The sequence below is a fragment of the Drosophila subpulchrella genome, chromosome X, assembly GCF_014743375.2.
Source record: "Drosophila subpulchrella strain 33 F10 #4 breed RU33 chromosome X, RU_Dsub_v1.1 Primary Assembly, whole genome shotgun sequence".
NCBI lineage: Eukaryota > Metazoa > Arthropoda > Insecta > Diptera > Drosophilidae > Drosophila > Drosophila subpulchrella.
Window position 1 is genome coordinate 19,445,219 of NC_050613.1, and position 18,420 is coordinate 19,463,638.

General features: G+C 52.6%; 9 protein-coding genes across 11 annotated transcripts; 6 read left to right on the forward strand and 3 right to left on the reverse strand.

The window, feature by feature from the left end:
* Positions 1-36: 36 nt before the first annotated feature.
* LOC119557229 (GDP-fucose protein O-fucosyltransferase 2) lies at positions 37-1,791 on the reverse strand. The gene has a single exon (XM_037869912.1). The coding sequence runs from the start codon at positions 1,706-1,708 to the stop codon at positions 200-202; it is 1,509 nt and encodes a 502-aa protein (XP_037725840.1). The 5' UTR covers positions 1,709-1,791; the 3' UTR covers positions 37-199.
* Positions 1,792-2,219: 428 nt separating this feature from the next.
* LOC119557245 (mpv17-like protein) lies at positions 2,220-4,551 on the forward strand. The gene is made up of 5 exons (XM_037869931.1): positions 2,220-2,396; positions 3,632-3,805; positions 3,892-4,025; positions 4,097-4,228; positions 4,301-4,551. The coding sequence occupies exons 2-5, from the start codon at positions 3,640-3,642 to the stop codon at positions 4,469-4,471; spliced, it is 603 nt and encodes a 200-aa protein (XP_037725859.1). The 5' UTR covers positions 2,220-2,396; positions 3,632-3,639; the 3' UTR covers positions 4,472-4,551.
* LOC119557243 (protein sym1) lies at positions 2,457-6,487 on the forward strand. 2 transcript variants are annotated; one of them, XM_037869927.1, is made up of 5 exons: positions 2,457-3,447; positions 5,660-5,808; positions 5,882-5,964; positions 6,018-6,200; positions 6,267-6,487. In XM_037869927.1, the coding sequence occupies exons 1-5, from the start codon at positions 3,347-3,349 to the stop codon at positions 6,423-6,425; spliced, it is 675 nt and encodes a 224-aa protein (XP_037725855.1). In that variant the 5' UTR covers positions 2,457-3,346; the 3' UTR covers positions 6,426-6,487. The 2 variants fall into 2 exon arrangements, with proteins under 2 accessions (XP_037725855.1, XP_037725856.1); XM_037869928.1 differs by lacking the exon at positions 2,457-3,447 and having other exon boundaries at positions 5,642-5,808.
* On the reverse strand, positions 4,544-5,608 carry LOC119557236 (trypsin-1). The gene is made up of 2 exons (XM_037869920.1): positions 5,009-5,608; positions 4,544-4,950 (listed from the first exon to the last, which is right to left on the reverse strand). Exons 1-2 carry the CDS (start codon positions 5,591-5,593, stop codon positions 4,582-4,584), a joined length of 954 nt encoding a protein of 317 aa, XP_037725848.1. The 5' UTR covers positions 5,594-5,608; the 3' UTR covers positions 4,544-4,581.
* A 92-nt stretch (positions 6,488-6,579) lies between the features above and the next one.
* LOC119557240 lies at positions 6,580-8,124 on the forward strand. Its single transcript, XM_037869924.1, has 4 exons — positions 6,580-6,797; positions 6,880-7,088; positions 7,150-7,345; positions 7,411-8,124. Exons 1-4 carry the CDS (start codon positions 6,719-6,721, stop codon positions 7,695-7,697), a joined length of 771 nt encoding a protein of 256 aa, XP_037725852.1. The 5' UTR covers positions 6,580-6,718; the 3' UTR covers positions 7,698-8,124.
* A 202-nt stretch (positions 8,125-8,326) lies between these two features.
* LOC119557248 (trypsin alpha-3) lies at positions 8,327-9,391 on the forward strand. The gene is made up of 2 exons (XM_037869934.1): positions 8,327-8,641; positions 8,705-9,391. The coding sequence occupies exons 1-2, from the start codon at positions 8,385-8,387 to the stop codon at positions 9,360-9,362; spliced, it is 915 nt and encodes a 304-aa protein (XP_037725862.1). The 5' UTR covers positions 8,327-8,384; the 3' UTR covers positions 9,363-9,391.
* A 393-nt stretch (positions 9,392-9,784) lies between these two features.
* On the reverse strand, positions 9,785-13,212 carry LOC119557241 (ras-related protein Rab-27A). 2 transcript variants are annotated; one of them, XM_037869926.1, is made up of 3 exons: positions 12,837-13,212; positions 11,077-11,196; positions 9,785-10,412 (listed from the first exon to the last, which is right to left on the reverse strand). In XM_037869926.1, the coding sequence occupies exons 1-3, from the start codon at positions 12,888-12,890 to the stop codon at positions 9,876-9,878; spliced, it is 711 nt and encodes a 236-aa protein (XP_037725854.1). In that variant the 5' UTR covers positions 12,891-13,212; the 3' UTR covers positions 9,785-9,875. The 2 variants fall into 2 exon arrangements, with proteins under 2 accessions (XP_037725854.1, XP_037725853.1); XM_037869925.1 differs by having other exon boundaries at positions 9,786-10,412; positions 11,077-11,291; positions 12,837-13,206.
* Positions 13,213-13,894: 682 nt separating this feature from the next.
* LOC119557235 (vicilin-like seed storage protein At2g18540) lies at positions 13,895-18,415 on the forward strand. The gene is made up of 3 exons (XM_037869919.1): positions 13,895-14,078; positions 14,168-15,129; positions 17,997-18,415. Exons 1-3 carry the CDS (start codon positions 13,982-13,984, stop codon positions 18,087-18,089), a joined length of 1,152 nt encoding a protein of 383 aa, XP_037725847.1. The 5' UTR covers positions 13,895-13,981; the 3' UTR covers positions 18,090-18,415.
* On the forward strand, positions 15,560-18,415 carry LOC119557237 (pleckstrin homology domain-containing family F member 1 homolog). Its single transcript, XM_037869921.1, has 2 exons — positions 15,560-17,222; positions 17,997-18,415. The coding sequence occupies exon 1, from the start codon at positions 16,247-16,249 to the stop codon at positions 17,195-17,197; it is 951 nt and encodes a 316-aa protein (XP_037725849.1). The 5' UTR covers positions 15,560-16,246; the 3' UTR covers positions 17,198-17,222; positions 17,997-18,415.
* Positions 18,416-18,420: the final 5 nt, after the last annotated feature.

Here is an 18,420-nt window from a genome sequence, read left to right on the forward strand (position 1 = left end):
AAAATACTAAATATTATTCATTAAAACGACGACGAGTACAGAATATTGGCTATTTGTTTATTTTTGGTACACAATCGCAGATTGTTTTGAATCTCATTTGCTTTCTGACACACGCTTTGCACTTACAACTAGGATTCGAGTGGTCTTCCAGTGCGCCACCTCCGGCAGGAGGCAGCACGTCCGGGAACACAGAGGTTAATCAGTACGGATCGGAATCAGTGTCCTCCTCGCTGTCGCCATCAAAGTCGCCATCCCACACAATGGGCCAGACGGCGTTGCGGGAGCAGCTTCCGCCCAGGGCCTTGCAGAACGTGTTGAAGGTGGTGGCCTGGCTGAAGCCCAGGATCTCGCGCTCCTCGTAGATGCGGTACGTGAAGGTGCTCTCGTAGGTGCCCACAAAGTAGCGGGCGTAGGCGCAGACCAGCTGGTCGACCACCGCCACGCCCCCATCCTTCAGCTCGCGCCGTTGGACGTTCGACTCCGGCGCAAAGTGAACGAAGCGGAAGCGGTAGAAGAGCTCCTTCAGCTCCATCAGCTCGTAGGGCGTAGCGTCGCTAGCCAGGAACACTGTAGTCAGGTTGAACGCGCGCATCAACTGCTTCAACTGCTGGGCGGCTGCCTTCAGGCTGGGCGTGGTCGCCTCCCGCGAGCGCACAAAGTCGCCCCGCCTAAGGTGGGCGCACAGGTAATCTCCACCCCTCGCGTTGCGCTTTGGTCGCTCCAGCTCCCACATGGCGGGCCGCTGGACACCGGCAGAAACGGCTGTGGTGGCCAGCGCATGCTGTCGGAAGTCGTCGGCCACCTGGTCAAGGTGCCGGGCAAAGCGCATGGAGCGTCGAGCTCGCCAAAAGTGCTCGTCGCCCCAGTGGTCATGTAGCACGGTCTCGGCGCTGAGCAGAGCGTAGGTGCGCATGTCGTCCGCGTCCTCCGGCCCCGCCGTGTCCTCGTCGATGGCCCCGCGGAGCAGCTGTTCCAGCAGCCCGGCGCTGCCCTGAAAGCGGACGCAGTGAAAGCGGCCCACGCGCAGCTCCGGCTGTTGCAGCAGGGGTCCACCCGATAGGGATCCCTCGCTGCACGGCTTGTCCGTGATGCGCTCGAACTTGTCCCGGAAGATGCCCTGCTCTAGCATCACCTCGTAGTGCTGCAGCCGGAAGGCGTGCGTCACGTGGACAAGGGGGGCGCCCGGATTGCCGAAGAGCCGCTGCTCAGCCAGGAACTCCTCGTAGTCCAACACGGGCGCGTAGCGGCGCAGGCTGGCCAGGTCGAAGAAGTGACTCCAGGGCAGTCCAGCCTGCTGCAGGCCCTGCGAGTGCCAGTGGTAGAGGCGTGGCCACGGCGGCAGCACGAGGCGCACATTGCGGAACCGCTGGCGTCTCCGCAGACGGCGCACGAACACCGCCATGCGAATGTAGACGTCCCGGCGCAGGTTGAAACCCTCGGAGATGTTCACGTCGTAGAGAATGTACACGGTGCCCCCCAGGCCGAGCACCTCAGGCGGACAAGTCTCTGGCAGTGGCAGGATCTCTGGCAGCATTCGTTTGGCACAGGTGGCGCTGCTTCTCCGGAAACCGCCACTTCTCCTGCTTGCGGTCCCGTTCCGGAAGGCGGCCTCTGTGCCGACCAGCAGGTGGAGGAGCAGAAGCAGGAGGAGTTGGACATGGAGCAGCGCCAGTGCCGGAGACCCAAGCCTGGGCCAGCTCCCTCGCATTTTGGCTTTGTTTTGAGTTGGGTTCTGGTATTTTTTTGGGTCAGAGAAAAGCACTAACGCTGTCGGTATTTTTCAGAAAAAAAAATCTACAAAGTATTTGAATAGGAAATTTTTACGACTTCTCTAAAAATAAAGCATAAAATTAAACTTATGAAGTGTTTTTTCGCTTTATTTTTTATATCAAGAATTGTTGAAGACACCGTGATTGATATTTCTATAAAATGAAATCGATGGGTTTTAAAATTTGTGGGCATCATATCATCGATGTCTTTAACTTCTTAATTTTTTATGAATTATGCTGGGACTTATACAAATATCTAAAAAAAATTCTTTTTAAAATCCGGATTCAGTGGCGTAGGCAGAATTTTGGTTCCCCCTGGATACGCCCCTGGACTCAAGTCAAGTCATGGGGATCTAGAACCTCTAGCAAAAACCCCAAAAAGCTCTGCGAAAGCTCGCCACGCTAATCTCGAACAGCTGACTTTAGCAAAACATTGCTATTGCTATGGCATTTGGGGCCGTCGGACTAGCGACTAGTCAGATACGCGATACGGAAGCCAGGCGAGCCGAGGAGGGCGCGAGATGCGGACGCCGTGCGTGACCACAGTACAAACTAGAATTCCAATAAGTTAGTCTAACTTAAGTCCAGACCCCTCTCCCCCACCCAATAAAAATCTGCCAAGAAAACGTAAGTAACTGTTCACTACTCACCTGACCAAAACAACAACAACATCGACGAAGGCGGTGGATTAAATTATGGCCGACACGATCTGTCACGCTCTCGTTTACAAGCGACGTAATCTGTTTGCGTAGTGACTGGTGGGAAAGGAGAGGAGAGCCAAACGTGCCGTTATTTTCCATTCATTTCATTCAATGAGCGGAACAGTTCTCCCTCTCTATTACATAAAGTCCTTGCGAAAGTGCTTCCTCCTCTCGCGCCATCCCACTCTTGTATGCATTGCGTGAGAGCAGTGCCAGGAGCGGATTCAATGCAGGGCAAAAATGAAGCATTCTATAAAGTTACTCTAATTTCATCATTAGTAAATACAAATATGTTTTTTTAAGAAATCTAATGCAATTCTTACAAAACGCTCAGCTATAACATAAAACATAACAATATGGAATATTTAACAACTCTGCAACAGACAATCCCAAGGACCGTAAATATGAGTTATTTGTAATTTTTATTTTTATTGCCTACTGGGAATTTTATTTATATTTTAATCAATTAGGCTGATTTGTATACACTTTGAAGTTATGTATAAATGTAGTATTTTTTGCTTTCCAAGTTTTCTGATTGTTTTATACTGTGTGGACAAGTGTTAACCACAAAATCGCAGTGGGCCTTTTAAAATATAAATTATGAACAACTTTTACTTACGGTCACTGAACAATACAATAGCATTGTCTCTGGGCGCAGGTTGGAAGAAACGAAATAATCATTAAGGGCCCTCAAAACCCAATATAGATCCGCACCTGGCAAGAATGCACTGTGCAAATGCTGCTCTCCTCCCACCAACAGGTGCTCTGCAGCCAAGACTGCACATGTTGTTGCTCCGTCTCGCTCGCTCGGCTGAGGGTCAAGATCGGCGCGAAGAATTTCTCCCCGAAGCCTAATAATTGTGCATCCCGATTGCCATGTTCGAATTTAGAAAGTGCACTCATCGCACGGCTAGTTTCAGCGCAGCGTCCGAGACATCGAGACCCCATAGCCATAGCCCCATCATACATATACCACGGCAAGTACCCTCCATTCCGACCATGGCCAGCTCCTGACCCCCGCCGCCCCTCGCAGACAATGACCTTCGAATAGAATAGAAAGGCCTCTCCTCCGTCGTCGTCGTTGATGTTGTTGGTTTAGGTTAGGCAATACAATAGCTTAGGATCCGATCCGAAACGTTACCTGTTCTCCATTCTGGCCAGCTCACGAGATGGTGCCACAGGCTGTGAAGCTGCTCCAGTCCTCGCTGGGTCAGTGGCGACGCGGGGTCGCCAGTGGGGTAAAGCTGCATCCCATGGCCAAGGGCGCGCTCACGTACGCGGTCATGTGGCCCACGGGCAGCCTGATCCAGCAGGCGCTGGAGGGACGCAAGCTGCGTAAGTATCCACACCACTCGTCCATCGCATCCATGGCTAACTCCTGCCCCTGCACCCATAACCAATCCTTCACTGACGATTTGCAGGGGACTACGACTGGGCCAGGGCGCTCCGCTTCAGCTTGTTTGGAGCCCTGTACGTGGCGCCCACCCTTTACGGCTGGGTGCGGCTCACCAGCGCCATGTGGCCGCAGACCAATCTGCGCACGGGCATCGTCAAGGTAAGATCTCCGACTCCACCCCGTGCTTCAGCTTCAGTGGACTAAGCTCACCCTCACACGCCCCTTTGCAGGCCATCACGGAACAGCTTTCCTACGGGCCCTTTGCCTGCGTAAGTTTCTTCATGGGCATGAGCCTGCTGGAGCTGAAGACCTTCAGTCAGGCCGTGGACGAAACGAAGGAGAAGGCTGCGCCCACGTACAAGGTAACGCCCATCCCGCTCCTTGCTGCTCCCAACCCGCTCAAAGCCATCTCATTACTACCCATTACCACCCAGGTCGGCGTATGCATCTGGCCATTCCTGCAGACCATAAACTTCTCGCTGGTGCCGGAGCACAACCGCGTGGTGTTCGTAAGCATTTGCAGCCTTATGTGGACCATCTTCCTGGCTTACATGAAGACGCGCCACGAGGAGCAGGCGGATACAGCGGAGCTCCCCTGTACATAGTTCTCCGTGTTGTCATATTTGTTACCTGTTGTACGTCCCTTAGGCCAATTGTTGAATTAGATAGCGTTAGCGTATGTGAATCGGTATTTTAATGGGGCTAGTGGAGTCCTTTAGCTGTTTAGATCAGGTGGCGAGCGTCCCACGACAAGCTGGCCCACCCAAAGGGAAGACATAGTGGAGGAGCTGCCCACAGTCTCCACGATCCAGTCCACATAGGCGGAAACTTCGGTGAAGACGCCTGGAAAGGGTGGCCGAGCGCAGGGCTTGATGCTCCAGGAAACAATCCCCACCTGGGTGTCGGAGCCAGTGAGAATCAGCGGGCCGCCAGAGTCGCCGCTGCACTGGCCCTTTCCGCCCTCGGGCAATCCCGCACAGATCTGGCTGTCGTGCAGCTGCGTCTGATGCCGATCGCTGCACTCCTTATCGCCAAACACCTGCAGCTGGACCTTCTGTAGATGCTGCTGGACTACGCCGCCAGTCTGAAATTGAATTGAATGATTACTTATGGCTAAACCAAAGGATAGCTTGCTTTCTTACCGCATTCAATCCCCAACCCGCAAGGACGGCACTCGCGTTTCCAGGCGTTTTTTGCCGAGGCTCCGGTAGACGCACCGGCTGGACAAACTTGCTCAGAGTGACGGGCTGTGCCAGTTGCAGCAATGCGATGTCGTTGACGAACTTGTCACGCGGCTCGTAGCCTGGATGAACGAAGATGGCGGCCACGAGGGCTAGCTCGCTGGAGTTGCGCGCCAGGATCTGGCTGCCATACTGTATGTTCACTTGCTCGGGCGAGGAGCTGCGCACGCAGTGGGCGGCAGTGAGGACCCAGAAAGGATTAAGCAGCGTGGCTCCGCACGAGTGGTGTCCACTCTTGGCGCGGCGCAGCGAGACCACGAAGGGGAACTCCCCCGGGCCAGCGATGGTGCCGTTGACGATTTTGCCATCCTCGCCGGAGGCTCCTGCAAGGATGAAGGCGATGGCCGGGAGAAGCAGCACAAGCCCTAAACGCAGAGCCATGTCGGCGTTCTTTGTGTACGGACCGCGAGTAGAGCAGGGCAATTTATGGGCCACGGGGCCCGCATTCGCATTCGCAAGTGGCTTGTTGTGGGTGGAGCTGGCCATGCAGTTGCGGGCGGGACCTATTAGCCATGCTAATGAGATGCCATACGCGCGATTGTGACTCTGCAGGGCCGAGATTGCGATGGCGGCCCCTCTGCTGTGGCAGAACTTCAAGGTGCTTGTCGCCCGCTACCCGATAATGCGCGGCATGATATCGTATAGCCTGATCTGGCCCACGGGCAGCCTCATTCAGCAGACGGTCGAAGGCAGACGTTGGGGTGAGTTCACAAACTGCCTAACCGGCAGCGGAAGTTCGTGCTCCTGTTCATCCTTCGATCTTTCGTCTTTCAGGCACCTACGACTGGTGGCGCGTGCTCCGGTTCAGCATGTACGGCGGCCTCTTTGTGGCTCCGACGCTCTACGGATGGGTCAAGGTGGGTGACCGCTTCCAAGCCAGTTATCATCGTTCATATCACGTGCTCCACAGATCTCCAGCGCCATGTGGCCGCAGACGTCGCTGAGGACTGGCGTCATCAAGGCGGCGGTGGAGACGATCTCCTATACCCCCGGCGCGATGACCTGCTTCTACTTCATCATGAGTCTGCTGGAGTCCAAGACGGTGGAGGAGGCGGTGGCCGAGGTGGGCAAGAAGTTCCTGCCGACGTACAAGGTATGTTAGGACTTAGGTCTCACATGTGGAAAGTACTAGTGTACCAACCTTGACTCCGCTTCCAAGGTGGCTCTATCCGTGTGGCCCCTGGTGGCCACCATCAACTTCACCCTGATCCCTGAGCGCAACCGGGTCCCTTTCATCAGTGCCTGCAGCCTGTGTTGGACCTGCTTCCTGGCCTACATGAAGCATCTGGAGCACCACGAAGTGGATAGTGCTATTTAGTGGACGTATTTCTTATATTTATGATAGCTTAAATAAAATACATTTAGTTAGAAACACTTGAACTGTGGTATTTTTCTCCGAAAGCTGGCCACACTATCATACGCTAGAGATGTAAAAAGATCGATTGCCTACATTCGATATATTCCATCGAGCCCCACCTAGTTGTTTTTGGTTTTTTTGGGTGTGTGCGGTTGCATTTGTTTACGCTGCCCAACTCCAGAAAAGATACTCTTCGCTTGTGTTCCAATTGCGATCCCCTCGAGAACCAGGACACCTAAAACAGCAGCAGCAGCATGCGCGAACTCAATAAGCAACAGTCGCAGGACACCACAGACTCGGGCGTCGAGAAGGGCGACTATCCAAGGGCCACCAGTAAGTGACGCACTCAGGCATGCGGGCCTGACCTGGAATTGCATCCAATTGGCGATCTAAACACCCCTATCCCAATTCACAGATGGTGTGGTCTTCGGCGCCATCGTCACCTTCGGCAGCTTCTTCGTGCTTATGATGTCCTTCTGCTCGCCGTACTGGATCGAGTCCTACGAGGAGACGCGGTCCAGCTTCAAGAACATGGGCCTTTGGCAGTACTGTTTCAAGGATTTCGTGTACCCCAAGTACCAGTTTCCCAAGCAGTTCAATGGCTGCCACAACATCTTCTCGCACGTGAGTACAGGCGTCGCCTTTGCCCCTCTTCTCGCATTTTCTGATTTTCTCTTACCCACAGGACTACTACGTGATCCGTGAGTACCTGCTGCCCGGCTGGCTGATGGCGGTGCAGGGCTTCGTGACCATGTCCTTCATAATTGTTTTCCTCGTGCTGGCCCTGCTCTCGCTGACCATCATTCGCCTGCCGCTAAAGCCCGTGCTGCAGTACGAGTGGCTGCTCGTCCGCCTCTCCTTCATGGGTACCGGCGTCTCCTGTACGTATCCCTGGGTCTCCTTTCCCGCAGTATGCCCTCTAATTTAATCTCTGAATCCTCACCAGCTCTGTTCATGTTTCTGGCCGTGTGCATCTTCGGGGGCTGCGCCTACCGCCGCGACTGGATGATGTACCCCAAGTTCAATGTGCTGGGCTGGTCCTACGCCCTCGCCGTGGTCACATTCATGCTCCTGGGCCTGGCCGCCCTGATCCTGCAGCGCGAGGCCCGGCAGGCCTACGAGGCGCGCGGCGAGCAGAAAAACCTGGTCATGCAAATGGAGATGCAGGAGCCGGGCTACCAACCGCCGCGTCACCACCAAAGCCAGTCGCGCAGCCTGCAGGGCTACATATAAGAGCCAGCCCAGTTGTTGGCTTCAATGCATTCCACTTCAATTGAATCCTTAGATAGGATTCTCACAAGCAATCTCGTATCTGCGCAATCGACGCCGTCCAAAGTGCCTTTAACGTCCGACTGCCTTCGCAGACTTTAACCATCGAATATTTACATATTTATACGCGCCCAAGCTGCGAACTCGTCTCCGTCTCCATTTATGATTGTATTAAATAGCACATACAGTTTAAAATAAGATAAATACCTTTTTGTTTAGCCCAATTCGAGCTATTCTATTTTACATTTCTAACATAAATTGATTATTTTTACCCAGGCTCAAAAACTGTATACAACAACTATTATATATCACTTTAAACGATGTCCATTTATAAGAAAACTGGTGTAAAGACATATCAAATTATACGTATTGTTTGAACTTCCAAATGTTATATGTTGAGATCGAATTGATCATCTTTTCATATCGTTTTCTCTGCAACGACCCCCAACTAGCTTGTTCCCCCTGATGAACTGATGGGTTGCGGATGTGATCTGCGCCTAATATGTTTATGTTTGCCTTATCGCACTGATAGCGGCGCCGCTGATTGCCAATTGTCAGTCTTGGCTCGCTGCTCCCAGATTCGAGACCTCGATTCCGAGAAGGCCTCTTCAGTGAGTTTTGTGCGCTCCGTTTCTTCTCACCTGATCAGCAATGACTCGGAGCTGGCTCCTGGTCTGCACCTGCCTTCTTGTCTGGCTCCTCTGCTGCCAGGCGGCAAGAAACGCTTTTCCAGAGGATCAACAGCAGCCGCGTATCATCAATGGGACCGTGGCCAGGGTGGACGAGGCGCGCCACCTGGTCTCCATCCGTCTCCTTCGGCACGACAACAACTTTGGCAGTGGCCACATCTGTGGTGGGGCGCTGATCGCGCCCAGCAAGGTCCTGACGGCCGCCCACTGCCTGTACAAGTGAGTAGTGATCCCGAGAGAGAGAGGTGCCCGGCTTCCTAATGACCAGACCAATGCCCGTAGCAATCAGAGGAAACGCTTTCGCCGGGCCAGCGAGTTCATCGTGGTCCTGGGCACGCTAAATCGCTTCGAGCGGCGCAACGGGACCATCGTGTCCCAGGTGACCTCGATGGCGTACATGCACACCTTCAGCCCAGACTCCATGCGCGACGACGTGGGTATCCTCTTCCTGCGCACCGGACTGCCGCTGCCCCCAGCCGGTGTACACCTCACAGTGGCCCCCATCCAGCTGGCGGGTCAGGTCACACCGCCCGGCAGGATGTGCCAGGTGGCCGGCTGGGGACGCACGGAGCAAAGCTCCCTGTCCAACATCCTGCTAACGGCCAACGTGAGCACTATCCGGCACCAGACCTGCCGGATGATCTATAGTTCCGGTTTGCTGCCCGGGATGATGTGCGCCGGCCGGTTACAGGGCGGTACCGATTCCTGCCAGGGCGACTCCGGCGGTCCGCTGGTCCACGAGGGACGGCTGGTGGGAGTGGTTTCCTGGGGCTACGGATGTGCGGAGCCGGGCTTGCCGGGCGTCTACGTGGACGTTGAGTACTACCGCCAGTGGATAGAGGAACGCAGTGGGGCACTCCCGCACTCCAGGACTGACCCCCAGATGCTCCTGCTCCTGCTCCTGCTCCCACTGCTGCTGCGCTACGTTTTAGTTATATAGAACTCGCTGATTTCTGGATTACCTTGTAAAGCTGTAGACTAAATATTTATGGGTATTCCTGCTTTGTAAAACTAACCTACTCTAAACCTATCTTCCGAATTACTCGTTTCTAGCCAGATACCATAGTGTATCTGTATACTATAGAACTTGCTGATTTCTAGATTACCTTGTAAAGCTGTAGACTACTTACCTATGTAAATATTTATGGGTATTCCTGCTATAGGAAAAACACGTCGAAAGACGTTATAATACAAACCAAATTGTAAACCCATCTAGCGAATTACTCATTTCTACCAAGACACCATCGTGTACCATATGATAGCTGTTATCTATAAATCTGCCGAGCTTCACAAGATTCGGATCTCTTATCGTGCAAATGAGCAGTTGTAATAAGACTCTTCCACTCCACTCAACAATCAACATTTATTTACAGCGAAACACACTTAGATGCGGAAACAAGAGTGAAGGAACAAAGTGGGCCGAGTTTTGAGATTCGGGATGACCATGACCCATCTAACAATTGCGGCAGTTGCGCCGAGAAGGGTGCTCCTCCCCCCGCCGGTCATGGAGGCGCAGCTGGTCCTCCGGTGGCCCGTAAGCGATGTTCGGCAGGCAGCGCGACTGCGTGAGGAGCAGGGAGAACTCCCGGTTGCAGGCGGCGTTCTCGATCCGCTCCATGACGCGCCCAACCAGGAGATCGACGGCCTCCTTCACATTGGCCCCAGTGCAGGCGCTCGTCTCGATGTAGGGCAGCCGATAGCGCCGGCAGAGGCCCGCCACCTGCTCCCGGCTGACAACGCGCAGCTCGAGGAGATCGCACTTGTTGCCGCAGAGCACCACGTCCGGATCCTCCGAGTAGGCGTGCGTCCGCAGCTGCGACAGCCAGTTGGCCGTCTCCAGGAAGCTCTTCTCGCTGGTCAGGTCGAAGATGAGCAGGAAGCCCATGGCGTCGCGGTAGAAGGCGGTGGTCAGCGACCGGAAGCGCTCCTGGCCGGCGGTGTCCCAGATCTGCAGGTGGATGCGGTGGCGGCGTCCGCGGGAGTTGTACAGCTGCAGGGAATGAGGCAAAGAGATACATGGGCACATATTGTCAATTTATAAAAGACCCTTTTGAATAGTACTTATGAATAGTAAGCTATGGATATTATAATTATAATTTTATGTATTCCTCTTCTCACTCATTTGAATGCAACAACCTACAAAACAGTAATATACATTTTTACAAAACAAATTTCGTTTTGTAAAACGTTTCAGTTCTTAAAACAGAAGTTTCAAAACTATTTACCTTGAAAACTTTTTAAAAAAAAATTTTTTTTATATCCTAAGAACTTTAGAACAGTTTTTTTTTCTTTTCCCATTTTTATTTTTAAAAGATTTTTTAAAATTCCAGAATCTACCTTTCGAGTAATTATTTCAAATATAACTTAGATTGGGATTAGTTTTATACGGAATATTGAAAGCTTTTTAGCAATATTGTTATATCGTCTTGAAGGTAATAATTGTAAATGCGAAATTCAACTGAATACTTCTTTTTTAACTTAATAGTAAGTATTTAAAACATTCGAAAATGAAAATCAGAAAGGGCCTGATAGATTTTTAAGTTCAATAGAATGTTCGAAAACTGTCTGGTTCATTTTTTATAAACATAATAACTCAAACAGGAAATTCAAATATGTTGGGATGAATATATGGGTTATATTGGTGGTCCACTCACCAGCCGCTTCTCGCGGAAGTCGATCCCCACGGTGGAGATGAACTGGGTGTGGAACCGCCCATCCGTGTACTGGTAGAGCAGGCAGGTCTTGCCCACGCCGGAGTCTCCGAGGACCAGGAACTTGAGCAGGTAGTCGTAGTCGATGTTGGCCCCCGTCATTCTGGCGTTTCTCAGCGGGCACAGGGCGTTCAAGACAGCAGACGCATCTTGTCCGCCTGGAAGCGGGATATCAAATGAGCGGACTGTGCCTCTGGAGCTTTTCTGGGTGAAGGTTCTCCGCCCTGCCCCTGCTGCTCCTCCTCCTCCTCTTCCCCCTCTTCCTCTTCCTTTGTGTAAGCCCGGGCTTAGAGTGACAGGGACGGAGGAGGAGGGACACTCAAGTCGAGAGGCATCTTCATAAGCGTGGTCTCCACCCCACGCCACCCACTTCCATCCCTAATAATGCGACCCCATACACACCCACACACACGCACATCCCCGTACCGTGGCAAATATTTGAAACTCATTAAATCCCGATTTATTGATTTTCTGTCTCGTTCTTGGCGAAATTTTGCGTTTTGTTGATGTGGAGCGGGGTGGGAGGAGGGAACCGGAATCCCTTTTTTATTGGACACATTTTGTGGGATTTTTGGGTTTCCACACATCAAACAAACCGATCGAGATTTCGAGCATTCCCGCTGGAAGCGATGGATACAACGGTATGCCACGGGGACAGGCAGTCTTAAAAAAGAGCAAAGAAAAGTGGAAGCACCGCAACAACAACAACAACAAACGGCATCCCAGGAATGCGCTTCTCCCACCCCCCTTCCCCCCTCCGCTAATTAGTGGCTCGCTAGTAAAAGGGAGGGGGAGGGGGAGGTGGGGGTGCAGCATCTCATTCCTGCAATCTGCCGTCCTTGTCGCACTAATCGGATTATGGACTCAGCCTGCGGTTGTAACGGTTGCTAGACAACGGTAGCCACCCCCTGCTCCCCTCGCCCACCACCCAACGCCACTGGAAGGGAACAACAGAACAGAGATCGAAGTAAGCACATACTTTCATACATATATATATATATATAAGTGAGAGAATGTGAGTGGCCCCCTTTCAGCGCTCTATGGAATCCTTTGGTGATGTCTTGTAATCTAATTTCCTCTCGCTTCCGCCTGCTGTCTCCCGACTCTCCTCCCCCTCCCCTCTCCCGTCTCCATATCCGGCCATCTGTCCCCCAACTTCCGCTCTCTTCCAAAGAGCACGCACAAGTTACAGTTATCAAAGAAGGGACAGGTGGAGTGGGCAGGGGGGGGGGGGGTTGTATCAGCAGGAGCGGGAGCGAGGAGTGGGGCAAATCGAATTAGCATGCACGCACAGCCAGCTATTGCCATCTACCTCGGCCGACGGTTAAATTTAAACCTTTATTGATTCGCAAGATCTTATTGGGCTCAGGTGGCACAGCTGAGGCCTGGAAACGGAAATAGCCTTCTTTTTGGAGAGTTGAGAGAGGGTGGTGAGGTGAAACAGAGCTTGGCAATTAGGACCACAATCAAATCACGAGGTATGTTTGCACCCAAGGTCACATTTCTACCCATGACCATTCCCCATCCCCTTCCTTCCAGTGCAGCCAGATGCACTTCTTGGACAAGGACAAGGACAGGGACAGGGACAAGGACAGCTTCCAATTAAAGCTGGGCGTAATTAGCTGCACATCCCACTACATCCTCTGGCCAGTGTGTGCTGCTGGACTTAAAAATAGCCAATGCCACCTTCGCCGCCCGCTCACCTGTTCACCGGATCCGGCTAATTGCAGAGGCGGTGGCAGAGGCGCGGCACGCATTTCCGCACCGACGCCCGCCTAAAAAGAGGGCTCTGCGATTCCAAGGATGCTGAAGGTTTAATGCGGGAAACCGTTATTTTAAGAGCGCGCGCAATTCGTCTGCCCGGGAATTCCCCCGTTGTCCTGTCAAAAGGAAAACAAACTGTGCCTTGCTCGCTTGGCGTCCACACGAGGATGCCGATTTTGGATTCAGATTCAGATTGAGATTCAGATTGAGATTCAGATGGCGATTCGGATTGCGCCCTCGAGGATGTGGCTGCGGATGCGGGCGTTGCGCTGCCCGACCTGTTGCCATGCGCTGCCCAGCACGGACTACCGGACCACACACGAGTTGGCCGCCAACGCCAACGCCAACGCCAACGCCAACTGGCAACTGGCCGCGGAAGCACAGCTTTCAGCCAAAGCTTTCGGCCAGCTTTCGATGGGCTTCCGAGGAGCGACAGGTGCACACAGGTGTCCTGTCCCACAGGAGGCCACATCCCTTCAACGGTGCATGGGTAGTATATGTATGTACATACGTACGCCCCCTAGGGCATCTTAACTTTTGGCCAACATTGCTTGCTTTGAGAAAAAGCTTTGAAAACGAGCTTCGACAGGACATCAGCTTCAGCCAGGGTTCACGGATTCAAGTCCTTTGAAAATACATAGTATTAAGTTTTATTCGAATAGGTGATGATCGAAACATTATCTTTTTCAGAAAATCACAAACTAAGTAATCCCAAAGTAGGACTCAAACAACAATCATTTAATTGTTATTTTAATAGTTTATTTAAACTGATGAACAGTGCTTGCCATGTTTAATAAACACCTTGCTAATCAAAAAACCCTAATAATACATACAATACATTTGTACATTACTGAATATTTGTATTTATGCATAAAAATATGAGCTCCGTTCGTAACACTTGAAATTTTTACTGAAATTGGAACATCCGGAAATTTGAATGCGCGCTGGGCCAGAACAATCGATATATATCGTCCGTACAGTCAGTGTTGCAAAACTCCCAATTCAATTGTGTATTCCGTGTGGCTAGTAGAGATTTGCGTTTGAATTTATTTGTTCGGTTGTGGAAATCTAATTTTTATTCGCCATGGACCCCATGAACTCAACTTTCGACAAGCAGGAGTTCGACTGGGACGCCATCAATGTGGGCGACTACCAGTTGGATCACTCGCAGAACTTTTTCGGTGCGTATGCAGGCTTCCCCGCCGCCAAGCTGAGAAATGGCGCCAATTTTGGTCAGCTTCTCCTGACCATTTTCCCGTTTTCCCTGCAGCTGCAGCCAACAAGGAGAACCACAGGCGCCTCAGCAATGTTAATGTCAACTACCTCCTGTCCTGTCCCACACCGCAGAAGATCTGCCGGGAGCAGTTCGCATCGGTGCCAGAGGAGCCCCAAAAAAGTCCCAAATCGGAGCCCCAGGAGCCGAAGACAGAGATCACAGCTGATCACAGTCAGGAGCAGCAAAGCAACGACCTCTCGTCCTGTCCCTCGGAATCCAAAGAGAAACTTGAAATCGAGGCCCAGGAGCCAAGTACAGAGATCCCAGTTGATCACGCCCAGGACAACACCCTGGAGCAGCCCGAAGTGGTGCCGATCAGTCCCAAAGAGGAGGCCAAGTCCCCAAAGGAACCTAAAGCGATGCAGGAACCTGAGGTCCCAATAGATCAGGCTCAAGAGCAGCAGAGTGACCACAAACAAATTATTACCCTCAAATGGGGCGAGGACGAGGAGGAGGAGGAGGAGGAGCAGCACATGACAGAGGCCGACCAGCATCTAGTCCACCAGGGCGCCCGTCCGCCCGGGGTAAGCGCCAATCTGCGCCTCCAGTGGAGCCCCAATATCAAGCACGAGCACCACGAGGAGGCAGGCACCTCTGTCGCCCCCAAGGCCTACCAGTTCAAGGATGTGTACGAAAGCAAGCGGCTGGCTGCGATGCGCAGGCGCTCCGAGGAGGACAAGAAGGCACGCCAGTTCCACAGCCGACCCATGCCCAACTTCAGGGCCATGCACAAGCGCATGGAAGAGCTGGTGGTCGTCCACAGGATCACCGTGCCCCTGACGCCCGAGGTGGTCAAGCCCTGGCAGGGGCGGGTGCCCGAGAATGTGGATCAGGAGCGGCAGCGTCCGGCTGTCACCCGCTCAAAACCCTTCAACCTGCGCAGCGAGCAGCGCGTGCGCGACCGCCGCGAATTCGACGCCGCCGTGCAAGTCGGCCAGGAGCAGAAGAAGAAGGAGGTAAACACTAGTTATAGTAGCCAATAAGTCCAATATCCTTGCCCGTTTGTTCGCTCAGGGTGGCCATTTTCGTTTGCTTTGAAAGTGTTTCGGTTCGATTGTCGAGGTGAATTTTTAATTGTCATTGAAAATAGGGTATTTGTTTTATTTATTAATTTTTTTTTTGCTTCAAAATAGAATGTTTAATTTGATATAATAAATGTTTGTCAGCATAAGTACAGTGCGCGCTCATATCATGAACTTTTTCCAAGAGTGTTCGACTTTAGATAGTCTCAATGTTTACGTTTTTCCCTTTAAGTGCCCCACTGTAGCCCGTTACTTTTGAAAATTTCTCGCCCACTGTAAGGCGGTGTTGTGCAACACTGGTTTCTCTCCGTATAAAGTCGCGATCCGCGTGCGGTCACACTGCGCTCGAAAAATAACGTATTTCCAAGTTGGCCAGGCCGTTTGTTGCCCCCGTCCCCTGCATACAAACCGAAACCGAAACCAAATATCGAGATCGAGATCGAGTCCAAGCGGGAAACGCTCCCAGTTGCCAGTGCCCAGGACCAGGAAGCCAAGACCATAGCTGTGCCCTGTGGGCGAGAGCGAGGCAGAGAGAAAGAGAGCAAACAGTGTTCAGTGTTCACTGTTCAGTTTGTTTTTGTTGCTGTGGTGTGAGTGAGTCATGACGTTTCGGACGGCGTAGAAAAAGCCAGTTAACCGTCGTGCATTGCATAAAGCGGGAGCAGCCGCCCTTGCATTCCAGGACAGGATCCCAAACGATCCGATTCGCTCTGAATCCCCAGTGGCCGTGGCCGCCAGGACCTGCAACAGCTGCGCCCAGTCCATACAAACACACACACACACACACATTTGCGCACAGGAGCAGTGGCACCGAGTGTCACACACCACACAAACACACACACCGACGCACGGGCACAGCCACAGCGCACGCACACAATCGCAGCAGGCCGTCTGTCGTCACAGTTGGCTACACTTCAACTCGAGTCGGCTGGGAGTCGGATTGAACAGTCGGGTAGAAAAGCAGCAGCAGCAGCAACAGTATCAGCAACTTTCGCCGAACCCTAGCTCGAACCCACAGCCAAGCCCACTCCCACTCCCATCCGCCGTCATCATGGTGGACCGCCTGGTCAACTCAGAGGCCAACACCCGGCGCATCGCTTCCGTGGAGAACTGCTTCGGCAGCTCGGGTGTGCCGCTGGCCATGCAGGGCCGCGTCCTGGTGGGCGAGGGCGTCCTCACCAAGATGTGCCGCAAGCGGCCCAAGTCGCGCCAGTTCTTTCTGTTCAACGACATCCTTGTCTATGGGAACATTGTGATTGGCAAGAAGAAGTACAACAAGCAGCACATCATGCCGCTGGAGGAGGTCTCGCTGGAGTCGATTGCCGACAATCAGGCGTACAGGAATGGCTGGTACATCCGCACCACCACCAAGTCGTTCGTGGTGTTCGCGGCCACCAGCACCGAGAAGCAGGAGTGGATGGCCCACATCAACAAGTGTGTGGAGGATCTGCTACGCAAGAGCGGCAAGAAGCCGGTGGAAAACCATGCCGCCGTTTGGGTGCCGGACACGGATGCCAGCATCTGTATGCACTGCAAGAAGACGCAGTTCACCTTCATTCAGCGCCGGCATCACTGCCGCAACTGCGGCGCCGTCGTCTGCGCCGGCTGCTCGGCCAAGAAGTTCCTGCTGCCACAGCAGAGCACTAAGGCGCTGCGCGTCTGCGACGCCTGCTACGAACGCTTAAAGCATGTGCCCAGCTCCCTGGACTCGGCTGCTGGTGGCGCCGTCGCCTCTGGCAACAAGCTCAACACAACTGCTGGCGACAGCTCCAACGACGAGGACTCCGACGAGGAGACAGCCTCCCCGGGCGGCGAGTCGCATGACGAGCCGCGCTTCTATGGCGACAACAGCGTGCTCTCCGCCGCCGACGACTCCTCGACGATAACATCGCCCTCCTCCGCCACCTCCGCGCCGGCGGCCAGCAGCTTGGAGGCTCCCCAGGTGGCTCCGACCGTCCAGAGCTCTCCGCCTGCCGTTGCGGCGGCGGGCACCAACTGTTGAGCGGACCAGATAGCAAATGTTTATGGTAGATATGACCAACTGAACTCTCACACACCCAACACACATCCCCATGCTTAGTAGGCACTATCAGGGCATTAGCGAGTCACCCAAAATGCGCACATTGACTTAAACAGCTGAAGCGTTGTAAGCTTTTCGTCATAGCCTCTAGCAGTCATCTTCAATGCCAGACTTTTCAAACCTAAGACCTAAGGAATATCCTTTGGACCATCTATTGTACGTTGGGAAAGTCTAGAACATTACTCGTGACTGCGACCTTGCCTTGTCTTCGTTTTCGTTTTCGGTTTCTTTTCTCGTTTTCCATGTTCCACAAACTCCGTTTGGCGCGATAATCTTATCAGCCAAGTGACTGCGGCTGCTGCTGCTCTATTTTGCGCTGGCAAACAAACGGGGTGGAGCTGGAGCTGGAGCAGATACTAAGTGGGCGGTGATGGTCCCCGTATCCGCACCCAAGCGTTCCAGCCGCGCCAAGGCCTGCTTATCGGTCTGTAACTGAATCTCCCGCCCGTGACTCAAGAAGTTCCAGAGCTGAGCCGATAGGGTTAGATGCCGATGGCCAGTGGGCCCGTCTCCAGACGGCGGTGGATGAGTCAGGCGTCCAGTCATCCCTGCCTTGGCCCGAAGCAGAGGTTGTGCATGTAAAGCCCAGTCGTAATTAGAATGCAATGTCGCAGCTGTCGCCTTCTCGTCTCCTCTCCTCTCCTCTCCACTGCATCTTTTAGCTTCACAACAATCCCATGTAAATCACCATGCTTATCCGAATTCCTCTCCGCCTTTGCAGCAAGACGAACAACGGAAGCGATGCGAGCAGGAGGAGATTAAGGAGATACGCAAGATGACCGTATTCAAGGCGCGTCCGAATCCATTTAAATAGTGCTCGATGGAACCAGTCGACTACCAAACATTTAATCACCTTGTCCAAATTTGTATGATGTAAAGTCGCTGCTACACATTAACCGTGTCTACTACACCGGTTCATAGTTTTACCACATTAACACAGTTTTCGTCTCTAACATTACTTTTACGCGTATATTTCGTTCCCTTTTTTGGCGGATAAGAAACCACTAAAATCGTATGTTTGGCGGGAGGATTAAACTATATGGATATGTATACAATATAAGCAATTTGCAATTGCGATCATTAACTGTTTTCTATTTGTACAAAGCCGAAAAAAAACAATAAATTAATACTGTAAATTAACCAAA